At 28.5% G+C, this 12661-nt stretch overlaps 2 protein-coding genes across 2 annotated transcripts; one reads left to right on the forward strand and one right to left on the reverse strand.

Moving 5' to 3' along the window:
* Positions 1–719: 719 nt before the first annotated feature.
* On the reverse strand, positions 720–2226 carry LOC110601155. Its single transcript, XM_043950909.1, has 3 exons — positions 2003–2226; positions 1663–1874; positions 720–1006 (listed from the first exon to the last, which is right to left on the reverse strand). Exons 1-3 carry the CDS (start codon positions 2099–2101, stop codon positions 751–753), a joined length of 567 nt encoding a protein of 188 aa, XP_043806844.1. The 5' UTR covers positions 2102–2226; the 3' UTR covers positions 720–750.
* Positions 2227–8854: 6628 nt separating this feature from the next.
* Positions 8855–11344, forward strand: LOC110600779. The gene is made up of 2 exons (XM_021737645.2): positions 8855–10118; positions 10457–11344. The coding sequence occupies exons 1-2, from the start codon at positions 9437–9439 to the stop codon at positions 11086–11088; spliced, it is 1314 nt and encodes a 437-aa protein (XP_021593337.1). The 5' UTR covers positions 8855–9436; the 3' UTR covers positions 11089–11344.
* Positions 11345–12661: the final 1317 nt, after the last annotated feature.

The raw sequence follows: 12661 nt of genomic DNA on the forward strand, positions 1-12661 counted from the left end.
ATTTTCTGAAATTTAAAGTTTTCCTCATTCTCTCTGGTTTCACTAGGGAAACTGAAGTTTTTTTGTGAAATTTAAAGAAAACCTCTCTTTTGAGATTCGTCTCTCCCATTCGCTTTGGTATTTTAATTTTGAGTTTATGTATTTTTTATGGTTTGAAGATAAAAGAGTTAGAGTAAAGCGGTGCTTTTGTCTTTCTCTTTCCTCAAATGCAGACATCATCGATGTATGCCATCAAAATCAATGGAAAGTCAAGTCTTTTTTGAGAGTAGGATTTAATTTTCATTGAGTGTGATAACTCTTAGAGATGTTATTAATGTTTTGGTTTGAAGTAATGTTGTATGTGCAAAGGAACGAAAATTCAGTTTATGTAGATTTATATTGAAAATGCATTTAAAAAATAGGTTAATTGACATTTTCTATCAACATCCTCAATTATATATATAGTCTTGCAAAAAGTACATGAATTGTTGGAAGGACTATGCATACCCCAAATTGTGTAACTTTTATTTTTGTATAAAAATTTTTCAGATATATATTATTTGCATCCCTCCAATTTTTGGAAAATCTTCCTATAAACCTTTTTTTTTTTTATTTCATTGCTTTTATTTTGGGTCCCATTTCTTGCATTAGAATTTCATAAAATTTAACCTTAAATATGTTGACATTTAGGACGCATGTTCGCATCTTCGACCAAAAAAGAAAAAAAAATAATGCAGGCGTATATATGTGGACACATTCGCTCTATATAAGCTAATATATAGAGTGATTAATTGAATAGTGTCCTAAACTACTAAATGGGGAGAGGAATTCAAGTTCACTTGGCATTCCATTTCCGAGGCCAATAGATGCAGAAACAAAGAGAAGAATGCAAAATAAGGCATGTACAAAGCAAAATATTCCACCAGCAGACAGGAAGTGACTCTGCAAGTCCGTGCATGACTCTCTTAATTTGGAAATTTCTAATGTGCCTGTAATAAGCATAGGGAATCCAATGGCTGCTACAATCCTGTGTTTAAACAAACTTTGTTTTAATAAATGACTTTTTTCATATAATGAAAATTAATAATAATAATACTAGTAGTATCATATGAAAAGAAAATTAAATAATATAAAAATTTAAGGCTCCTAATGGCTTTATAATAAAAGTATTATAAAGTTTGATTTCACAAATTACACGGACGTTTTAATTAAGTAATTTTATAATAAAAATTAAATAGTAAATTTTTTAAAAGTATATAAACTATAATAATTATCACTTTTTAAAATCATAAATATATATATATATTAAATTAACTTTTTTTAAGGCTAAAATAAGAAAAAAATCGAGAACGTTCTGTTCACTCGAAAAGTGTCAACTCAAAACAGTGGACTTATGTTTCAAAAAGTTGTGAACAGTTCCTAATCTTGAAATTTCTGAATTAACTTTTTTAAAATGGGATTGTGTATTGGAAAAATAAAATTTGAGATTTATAAAATTTATTTAGATATATTTATTATTGAATTAAGTATGTGAATATCTGAATTAACTGTTAAACCTTAGTAGTGGTGATTTTTAGTGTAAAAAAATTAATGGCATGTCCTGAAGCTCTTGCATATATGAGTTTTGCATATATGAGTTTTGTATATATGACATGACCGAAATCTACAGAAAAACTTCCATACCATGAGAGAAGGAGACATGCAAACCATAACTGTCTGTTATTGGGCGATTTTTCCAGCTGTTCCATGCAACATATGCACATGAAACCACCATGCAGGTTAGCTGCAATGTGGGCTACTGCCAAAAGTGTTGTGGCAGCTACCCCAAGCCTGAACCCGTCGCCTTTCGTTTCTCTGCACTGAAACCTCTCCGCCTTCCCGTTTGTGAAGATCATCTGCACTTCAATGTAAGATCTTGAGCCAAAATCTATATATATATATATAAATATAAAAGGCATAAAATTGATAATGGTGAATTCCTGATTTGCAATCAAATGGAAACTTAAAGATTGAAGAATATTACTTTGTTTCTAGCGTGTTCAGCTTGAGTGCCAAAAATTCCAGCAACAGTATCTATTCCCATAAGCACCAGACAAACAAAAAAAACACCAATTCTTGCCATATCTTTTTCCGATCTGGGAGATGATGAGCAAAATTAAAAAAGAACAACAAGAGGAAACGAAATAGAGAGAAAGTTTTGAGCGAATGCCACTGATCCGGGATCGCCTGGAATTTTAGGAGAGAGGGAAGAAGAACTTTTTGTAATAAAAGCTACAAGCAGTAGAGTCAGCTAATTAATAAATTCCAAAAATTTAACCTCACAGGAAAAAGGTCCCACGCTGGGTTGTTGCCCACCCTAAAATAATAATTTTATTATAATTATTAATTATAACCGGTTGTATATAAATTACATTATAATATCAGAATTTTCTATAGATGTTAAAGTCTCTCATAAAATAAAGGACCTCTCTATATATATATACAAATATAAAAATCACTCTTTCGTTTATATATAGTTAGACTTTGTAAATGGAGTCAAAATTTCTTTTCAATATTTTTTAAAAAATGAGAATTAGTGATTTATATATATAGAGCAGCTTTTACTTGAGTTCAAGAAATGATAAAAGGTTGACGCTGGAGATGAAGCTTGCCTTTAATTCAGCATGAGAACAAAGTTGGTGGGGTGAGTAAATTGAGGAATCTTACACGGCGTTTGGGAGAGAATTTTAGGAGGTAATGTATGGTTTTTGAAATAATTAATTTATTTAGAAGGAAGGTTATTTGAAAAGAGTATGGTTTTTATAGATTTTAAAATTTTTAAAATTCTAATTTTTTAAACCTATAAAATTAGTAGAATAGAAAGATTTTGAAATCTTATCTTCCTTAATATTATCTTTATTTAAAAAATCTTCACTCACCTATTCAAACACATCATTAAAATTTAAGGTTAGAGATCAAAGTGAATATTTGGTATCCGATAACCGGTAGATCCAATCAACAAAAATTAGGATGGAGACATGCGGTGATATGAGAATATGAATTTTCATGATGCAGTATTATTAAATGCATTGAATGAGCGTAATTTGTAAATGAAGTAAGTAATGGTATTAGATTTGAAGTGTTTGAAATGTTAGAAAGTTTGAAAGTTGTATAAAAAGTTATAAATTAAAGAAAACAAGATGGAAGTCTCGTTTTTTAGGAAGGTAAAATGTTTTCTCAGGCCTAACACTATTACTTATGAGAATGAATTTTCAATAAATTTATTAATGGTGAACAGTTTGCTCATTTAATATTTAACCAACTAAAATCATATTATCTCCTAACACACGTCAGTTCATAATGATTGAAATACATTTAAAATTTCATATGGTATATCAATGCGTTGAAAATTAGAGTAATAAAGTACTCAGACCTTCCTTACTTAGACAGAAATCTCAAGATCTTTTAACATATCTCCTATAACGATAGAAGTGTAAATGAATCAAATTGACTATGAGCTACTTGAGTTTCAACTCTATATATAAATGAGTTAAATTCGAATTTAATTTTTAGACTCATTTACTAAAATGAGTCAACCTTGATCTGTATAGTATTATGCTCATTAAAACTCTATTCGTTTCCGAATTTATGAGTAAGTTTGCGAACAAACTTGTGAATAGTCTTATTAAGCAAATTAAAATTAATATTATAAGAGAAATAAATTCAAATTTTACATATACTTTTATGAGTCAAATTTAAATTTTTTAAATTTCATCTTTATATAATTTAATTACACTATTAAAATTTATATATATTTGAATCGTTAACATTTAAGAGTTCATATTTATAAATTTACGAACTAATTTGTATATATATTTATTTAATTAAAATTATTTAATTTAAAATTTTTTAATTTTAAATTAAAGCTCACCATATATAAAAATAAATTGAACCATTGGAGATTAAATTAGATAAAAATTCTGACTTATCTAAACTTTTTTACTACACAAGCTAAATTTGAATTTATTAATATTTGGTTCGAATTCGAAATAAATAAAGTTTGAATCCAACTCAAACTCGAAAATTTTTTAACAAATCAAGTTTTAACTATCAAAACTCGATTCAACATTATTCTAACTTAATCATTTTTATAGTCTAATAGTGAAATATACCTGTGTGATCTTAGAACGATAATATTTTATATGTTATCGATACTTTTATACATAATTTGAATATTAATAGCTCATGGAATAGTGTAGGATCATAATTAAATAATTATGTTAGATTATAGAGACTAGTAGGTAAGATAAGTGAGCTACGTTATGAATTCTAATGTTAGAACAATTTTTAAGCCCTTAATAACTCCTTAGTCATGAGCTATGTTTAGGTTTAAAAATCTTAACGATAACATCAACTATATTCAATTTCACATTTATAATTAAAATTTTAAAAATTAACAATAAATTATAATACAGTTCCTTTTATATACATATTATAAATAACAAAAACTTAAAATTTGAAAAAATAAAATTTTAAATGCAAAAATATATACCTCCAGTTTTATAATTTTTGTCTATTTTTTTTTAACTTATTTCTTTTTTAACTTATCTCAAAATTATTCTTTACTTTTTTTGTATTATAGTAACATTTAAATTCACTGTTATAATATTATTTTATTTTATTTATTTTTAATAAAATTTTAAAATATCTCTTAATATTTAATAAAATTTCATTTTTTAAAAATTATATATATATAAATAAAGTAAAGTACATAAAAATTATGAAACAAAATGAGTAATATTTTATTTTATTTAGTATTATTGATATAAAGTAGATTTTTTATACATGAAATAAATCCGTTTAAAATGTTGAGCATAAATATTAAATAAAAATACTTTAATATATAATATTTATATGTGATACTGTATATAATAAAAATTTATTTAAAAAAAATATTTAATATAATATATTTAATATTACATATAAAAAATAATATATATTTACTTTTAATAAAAAAATTAAATTAAATGACTATATATTTTATTAATATAAAACTATGGAGATTATATTATAATTTATCTCAATTTTTCTATATATAATTTGTCTTTAATTTTTCATATTTAATTTAATTTTTTTAATTGAAAAATTTTGACTTTATTATTTAAAATTTAATATCTAAAATTTTAGATATTGATTTGAATTAACATAAATATTTAGATTTATTTTATTCAATAAAACTAGCACAATAGTTGAAAGTAGCCCATTATTTGGTATTCGAGATTTGGTATTCGAAAATAGAGTATCGTACAGGTGTCTAATTAGATAATACTCGATTTGAGTAGCGAAAATAAGATTTAGATATCATAGATTTCAACTCTTCGTTAAAATTCACCATCTCAACTACAGAGTGAAACTCTATGAAAAGTCACCGTTAGAAAATGCAATATAATAAATTTCTAATACACCTATAATCGCGAAATTTCATATCTATTAATTAATACTATTCGAATTTTCAATAGATGTGATAACTAATTTTATATTCTTAGAATATAAATATATATGAATACATATATCAAAATACATATTCTTACACAATTACTTTTAAAATCAAAACATCTCATTACATTCGTTTTTTTTTAGTTTATTAACTTGAACGTCAAAATAATTGTAATAGGCATCAGTTACTTCATTTTTTTTCTTGCAGATTAATCATAGTTTTGTTTCAATTGCATCGCTTCTTATTTAAAATGTATAGAAAATTAAGTATAATTATTGACATATATAAGAGAATGCAATATTATTAATTTTATGTTAAAGGCGAATATTTATAGATTTAGATACATAAGTTGGAGATTTTACCTAATTAAAATCTAGAAAACTAATAAGATTATTTATGATCAGCTATCATTATAAAATATAATAAATTATTAAAAGTAATTAAAATATAGTTAACAAAGTCTTATTAACTTGTACTTACAGATTTAGTTCGGTAGTAGAGTGTATCTAAATAAATCTGAAAAATCTCAGATTTTATTATTTCAATTTCCCGTCCTCTATTTCAAGAAAAAAAAATCTTATTAAATTATTGAAATATAATATTGAAAAGTACAAAATTAAAAATTTTAATTTAGATAATAAATTTGTGTCCGTTTCATTATAAGATGTGGAATCATAATCAAAATATATTTTTTATTTAATGAAAATTAAAATATTTTTTTCTTAAATTATAAATAATATTTTTAATTTTTATAGAATTTCATCATTGAAAAATATGTACTAAATAATATTATTCAAAGCTAATATTGTTATTATGTTAATTTTAAATATTGGGAGTTAAGAAAATTAATCATTCAATCAATATTTTTAGTAAATATGTAATGTTTATATATGCAATAACATATATTTAATATGATCTAACAAACATGACTTTTTTGAAAAATATATTGAATAAAATATGAAAATTAAGAGATTTTTTTTTAAAAAAAAAAAAACAAAGAAAAAGAAGAAGCAGACAGTGATGACATGGAACTTGAGTGTTCTGTTGTAGGCTTTATGGGCTGGGACCCATTAGGCCCAACTAGCCATTATGGGAAGCTGGGTGGTTTCTTGATTTATCATTTACGATAGCTTTCGTGGAAATAATTCTCAAATATTAAAATATTTTGAGTGCTATTCTACTTTTCTCGTTTATTCCTTTTAAATAGATCTTTAAAATTTTAAATAAATTATTTTCAAAAGAAGTTTAGATTCAAGACTTTATAGTCTAAAATGACTCTAATATTTTAAAACTACAAATTATTAATTTAAATATTTGAAGACAAAAAGAAAAAGAATTAATAAATGTGGAGGAGCAATGCATTGATAAAGAGAGTGTGCATAGCTACAGGCTTTTAATTTGCGGGTGGAGGCGCCACCATTACTGCTTTCATGGCTTTTATTACCACTCCATGCTAAATAAATATGGTCTATCTTTAATTTTTAATTCCCGGCAATGGCATGATGCCTCTTTAATGTGCTACGACCATAATAGCAGCAGCAAAAAAAAAAAAAAAAAAACACACACATAATAAATCTTTCTCCCCCAATTGAAAATTTTATAAAAATTTAATTTAATTTGATTATTTTATATTTATTTTATTATTTAAAATGAAAATTTTTATTTTTTTAATCTATAAGATATTTATTTTTAAATAAAATAAAATTATATTTAATTTTTTATACAGTATTATTCTTCTCTTTTTCAACACTTTTCGCTTACCAAAAAATAAGGGGAAAAAGTTGCATTGAGATTAGTGTTCAAACCTAATAATGAGCTTAGCTCTTCTTTTTCTCAAATGCCCATTTCATTTTTGTTTTTAGGGTTTTGTTATTGCAACCCTTTCACCAATAATGTTCATTTAGATCTCAGTACATTTTAAAAAAAAATTAATTTAATTGATATATTAAATTTTTAAAAAGGAAATAGAATGTAATTATAAAAATAATGTAAATATTACTACTTTAAATATATATATAATATCTAATTTAATAAAAAATTATATATTAATTAAATATTAAAATTTTAAGAAATAAATATTTAACTCACATAATAATCAATATATACTCTTTATGATAATAATAAAAATTATCATAAAATATAAAAAATATTTATATTTAATTTAATTAATTTATTTATTTAAATAAATATATAACTTAAATAAAATTATATCATAAATTTTTGTACACATCATTATTTATCATTTCTATTAATTTTATTTAAATATTTAAATATAAAATAAGAAAAGTAATTTGAAGTTAGTTGATTGGGGATTTACTTCTTTTATAAAGGAGAAATAACACAAAACAACTTTTTATTTTATATTAATTAGAAAATCAACATTTTATACTTTTCGGAAAGTTAACCTCCTAATCAAATATAGTCTTAGTGATCTGATGAAGGTTGAATTAATTCAGTCAACCATCAGCCTACAAATAATACTCTAATGTCTTTAATATAATTAAGATTATTGAGATTGTTTGAACAATAACATCATTAATAATAATAAAATAACTGTTGAATGATTCTATCAAATTCAATTCTCCACCCATCACTAGGATTCATATATATTTATATATAATAACTGTAAATTAGTAAATATACAAAAGTAATTAATTGCTGCACATTCTTGGCTTGTCTGTTTCAGCTCTGCCTAAATGCAGCTATCTAACACAGAAAATCCTTTTGTCTTGTCTGTTAATGTTTATGGGGGCGACCCATACTTCTCATCTTCTTTTTTTTCAAACCCCACCATCACTTTCTTCATATAAAATCCATTTTCGTTTTAGCCTCATCTTTTTTCAACTACAAAAAATTTTCATCTCTCATCTTGTGACCATCACTCATGGGGATCACTTTCTTTCTTCACAAATGAACAAAATCCACTTGGAATGCAGTCCGATTTTCTATGCTCCAAGTAATGAAATTGCCTGATGCATGATTAGGGCAATTCTGGTTCTTTGAAAATTAACAATTCATTGTCTTGCATTAATGTTTTTAATATATGTGCCAAAAAATTGAAAATTTTCATGTTTTTTTTTGCCCCTTGAGAAACAAAAATGGTAAACATCAGCTTCAACCTTTGGACTCTAACTATAAAATTTTGTTTACACATGGAGTTTACTCATTTCAGCTAATTAAAAAGATGGCTTTGTACTTATTTTAAATTACTGTACCTTGCTTATTCCTTCCAAAATCTAAAATAAAAACTAGACATGACATAAAAAACCTATTTCTGTGACTAATTTTTCTCACTTTTCCTTGTACAGTAAATGCCATTTAATAGTGTCATCCATCCCATCTGGCTTTTTTTCCCCCCCTCTCTTTCATATGTTGGGTTGTCATGTTATCCAGGGACCAAAGATTCTCTACGTTTCTCAATTTCTATTTTTCTTTTGTCTTTTTCTTTTATAATGGGATTTCTTGTCCTTTCGTTTTGTTTTTGAGTCCATCTCTCTTCTTCTCCTTCTTCCATGAAAACAGACTTTACTAAAAGCTCCAACTTTTGCTCAATGGGATGAAGTTTATGTGGTTCTCAATATGAAATGCACACAGAACAAGTGTGCTTGAATTTTTCGGATTCTTTTTGGTGGTTCATGATAAAGTTTGTTTTTTTTTTTTGCCCCCTTCTCAATGCTTCAAGCATCTTTATATTGTATTGACTGCTTGATTTTTCCGAGTAGAAGGAAATTGCATAAAGAGAAAGCTTTTTAACAGAACTAGAAAGTAGTACACATAGAGGCTAATGGTATATTCAGATTCTTCTTTTCAGTTTCCATGGTGGAAAAGCAATGAAAAGGTAATTAATGCAAAGTGATAAGCTTTCTAGGAAAATGGAAAATGGAGAAGAAGTGTGTTTACATTGAGTGGTTGTGATTTCTGTAACTTCCTTTAAAGCTTAGCTCAAGAAAAAAGCAAGTGGAGAGGATAGCAAGGTAAAGTATGCCAACAGTGTGGTTCTCTTTGAAGAAATCTCTACACTGCCAATCAGAGCCATCAGAAGTTCATGACCCAAAATCAAGGAAGCAGTTGAGCACAATTTTGACAAGAAAAGCAGGCAGGTCCGGGTGTTCAAGGTCCATAGCTAATCTCAAAGATGTCATCCATGGAAGCAAAAGGCACACAGAGAAGCCACCAAGTTGCAGCCCAAGATCCATAGGAAGCAGTGAGTTCCTTAACCCAATAACCCATGAAGTTATTTTGAGTAACTCAAGGTGTGAGCTCAAAATCACTGGTTTTGGCGGGTTCCAAGAAGGGATTGGTAATGCTGCTAATAATGCTAGTAATGGTACTGGTGCTGGCAACCATGGTGGTGTTGATTCAACTTTTGTGGGTACCTTAAGGCCTGGTACACCTGGACCTGGAGGGCACCCAACAATGCACTACTTCAATCCTTCATTTAGAAGCTCAGCTACTCCTCCAAGAAAGTCTCCATTTCTTTTATCTGAAAGGGAAGTGTCTGGATTTGGAGGGTCTGGCATTTTGGGCGGTGGTGGACATTCAATCGCTAGGATCTCCCTGGAGACAGATTCTAATAGGTCATCTAAAATCACTTGTCATAAATGCGGAGAGCAGTTTACCAAATGGGAAGCTGCTGAAAATCACCATCTCTCAAAACATGCTGGTGAGTGACTACTCTTCATTTCAGTCAGTTTCCAAGTTATGGGGTTTTATTTTTGGGAATTATTTGCATTTTTTGTCCAAAGCACATTTGTGGATTGCTGCAGTGCTTCTGCCTCTTCCTTTTTCTCTTATCCTCACAGTATCAACTCATTTACATTCTTTTGACCACAGATTTGGGCGACCCTTTTCCCCCTTTATTTATATCTTGTTATTATGATATTATTTTAATTTGGATTTGGTAGCTCTGCATGTCAATTTTTGCTAAGTGGTTTGCTGAATTTTAGATGCTTTGAAGTAGATTTCTCTTTCAGCACCTCATTTGATTACTCTCCTTGACAGTCACTGAACTTGTGGAAGGTGACTTATCAAGAAAGATAGTTGAAATAATTTGCCGGACAAGTTGGTTAAAGAGCGAAAACCATTGTGGTAGAATTGAGAGAGTATTGAAAGTTCACAATATGCAAAAAACTCTAGCTCGGTTTGAAGAATATAGAGAGATGGTGAAAATTAAGGCCAGCAAACTCCCTAAGAAACACCCTCGGTGTATTGCTGATGGAAACGAACTTTTGAGATTCTACGGTACCACAGTTGCATGCAATCTCGGCCTAAACGGGTGCTCAAGTTTATGTGTATCTGAGAAATGCTGTGTTTGTCGAATTATTAGAAATGGGTTCTCTGCCAAGAAGGAGCTTAAAGGCGGAATTGGTGTTTTCACAACTTCTACTAGCGGCAGAGCTTTTGAATCTATTGAAATATTTGAAGAAGACCCATGTACAAGGAAAGCTTTGATAGTGTGCAGAGTAATAGCTGGAAGAGTTCATAGGCCTCTGGATAATATACAAGAAATATCAGGCCAAACAGGGTTTGATTCATTGGCAGGGAAAGTTGGTCTCTACTCAAATATTGAGGAGCTTTATCTGCTAAATCCTAGAGCTCTCCTTCCTTGCTTTGTGGTAATCTGCAAACCCTGAAGAAAGTAAAAGAACTATGAATCCGTTTTTTAATCTATTGATAGAAGATTCTTTCAGTTTGAATCTTCTGGTAGGAAGATTTTGTTTCTCCTTCTCATAATCCTTCTGTCGCTTGTTGTTATATCAATTTGTTTTGGCTTTTTTATTATTTTTTTTTAAGTGTAGTTGTATTATCCTTTATTACATTAGCATAACTTATGCTTCTGTAATTTCTTACTCTACATTCAAGTCTCGTTTATCTTTTCCCTTTTTAAGCTATTAGCTCTTCATATTTATGACAAACAATACCTGCAACGGCACGTGGAGACAATTCAGCAGTTAAGTAGAATACGGTCATCTGTATACAGATGAAGAAATTGAATTATGGCTATGCTGAATAAACAATTTAACTTCATATGATATTAAAATTAAACATAACTGGCATCAAGTCACCATGAAATTGAAGTCGTCCCACCTCAGTTATGAGCTGGCAACATGATTTCAAATGTAATGAAGCAGCATTGGTTTATATGCAAGTTCAATAATTGTTTAAAACTTCAAGCAGAAGGTTTATGGTCACCCATCTTGATTCAACACAACTTTGAGTATAAATTCTTCGTAATGCCTTCCTGTGGTCCTTGTTGGAGGGCTATGGTTAAAACAAAGGTTAATCCAAACTTAGATGTTATATGCTCACTCTATGACAGATTGATTTTGTCAGTTCTGTTCCGATACCTATTTGCATTTATGCTTAGTATCTTTCTTTTGGCTTTTCGGTTTTTCTTCTGTAGCTTCGTGCAGATCAGATTAGTGAAGGAGCTGCTAATATTTAGATAAGGTTAGTGTCTACTCTCGCTCTCTCTCTCCTGAGTCTTGAATTTCCAAACAGTAACTTTTTTATTCACTTTGCAAGGGTCTAACTACAACATCTGTAAAGCTTTTAATGCTGGCACATGCACCTCATTAATGTAGACAAAACACTTGCAGAATTTCTCTGAATTTACTATTCAAGAAAATTGAATGGAATTCAATTGTTAGTCTTAAATTTTTGCTTGGGAGTAGTTCTGGGAACAGATGAAAGCAAATGAAGATATTTAGTGTACTTGGAATGGCCCCCATGATTTACTCTTCATTCGGTGGGATGCCACCAGCTGAGCCACCCTCCAGATTACCATGTCATTCTTCTAGGAACCATTAAAATGTACAGGTGTCCTATGAAAATGTTGAGATAATATGGCATTTTTCCCTGAGAACAACAGAAATTTAAGGGGAAAAAAACACTTATCATTTCGCTCAATTTCCTGCTTCCACCCGCCGTCTTCCCCCTTCTCTCACTTACTCATTTTCTGCTTCCAGATATAAATTTAGCCATGTTACTAGCATGTGTACACTTGGCTGACAACAAAGCCATGTCCTTTTCCTACAAGCATCAGATAAACTAGAATTGAATGAGGTGTTGGACCAAAATATTAGATTGCAACCTCATGAGCTCTTCTAATAATATCGTCTGTCCAAAGAGGATATAACTCAAAATTGGCCCTGTTGTAGAGCACTGTAAAATACTGAAAGTCATTCTTCAGGATGCAAGATAATA

Source organism: Manihot esculenta, chromosome 15 (assembly GCF_001659605.2).
Source record: "Manihot esculenta cultivar AM560-2 chromosome 15, M.esculenta_v8, whole genome shotgun sequence".
Classification (NCBI taxonomy): Eukaryota; Viridiplantae; Streptophyta; class Magnoliopsida; order Malpighiales; family Euphorbiaceae; genus Manihot; species Manihot esculenta.

What these genes read in the sequence shown, in the direction of transcription:
- LOC110600779 (XM_021737645.2), top strand. Translation starts at nt 9,437, where the DNA reads ATGCCAACAGTGTGGTTCTCTTTGAAGAAATCTCTACACTGCCAATCA. An exon ending in CCATCTCTCAAAACATGCTG is followed by an intron (nt 10,119 to 10,456) that starts GTGAGTGACTAC and finishes TCTCCTTGACAG; the next exon opens with TCACTGAACTTGTGGAAGGT.
- LOC110601155 (XM_043950909.1), bottom strand. Translation starts at nt 2,101, where the DNA reads ATGGCAAGAATTGGTGTTTTTTTTGTTTGTCTGGTGCTTATGGGAATA. An exon ending in CTGAACACGCTAGAAACAAA is followed by an intron (nt 1,875 to 2,002) that starts GTAATATTCTTC and finishes ATTGAAGTGCAG; the next exon opens with ATGATCTTCACAAACGGGAA. An exon ending in GCATGTCTCCTTCTCTCATG is followed by an intron (nt 1,007 to 1,662) that starts GTATGGAAGTTT and finishes GTTTAAACACAG; the next exon opens with GATTGTAGCAGCCATTGGAT.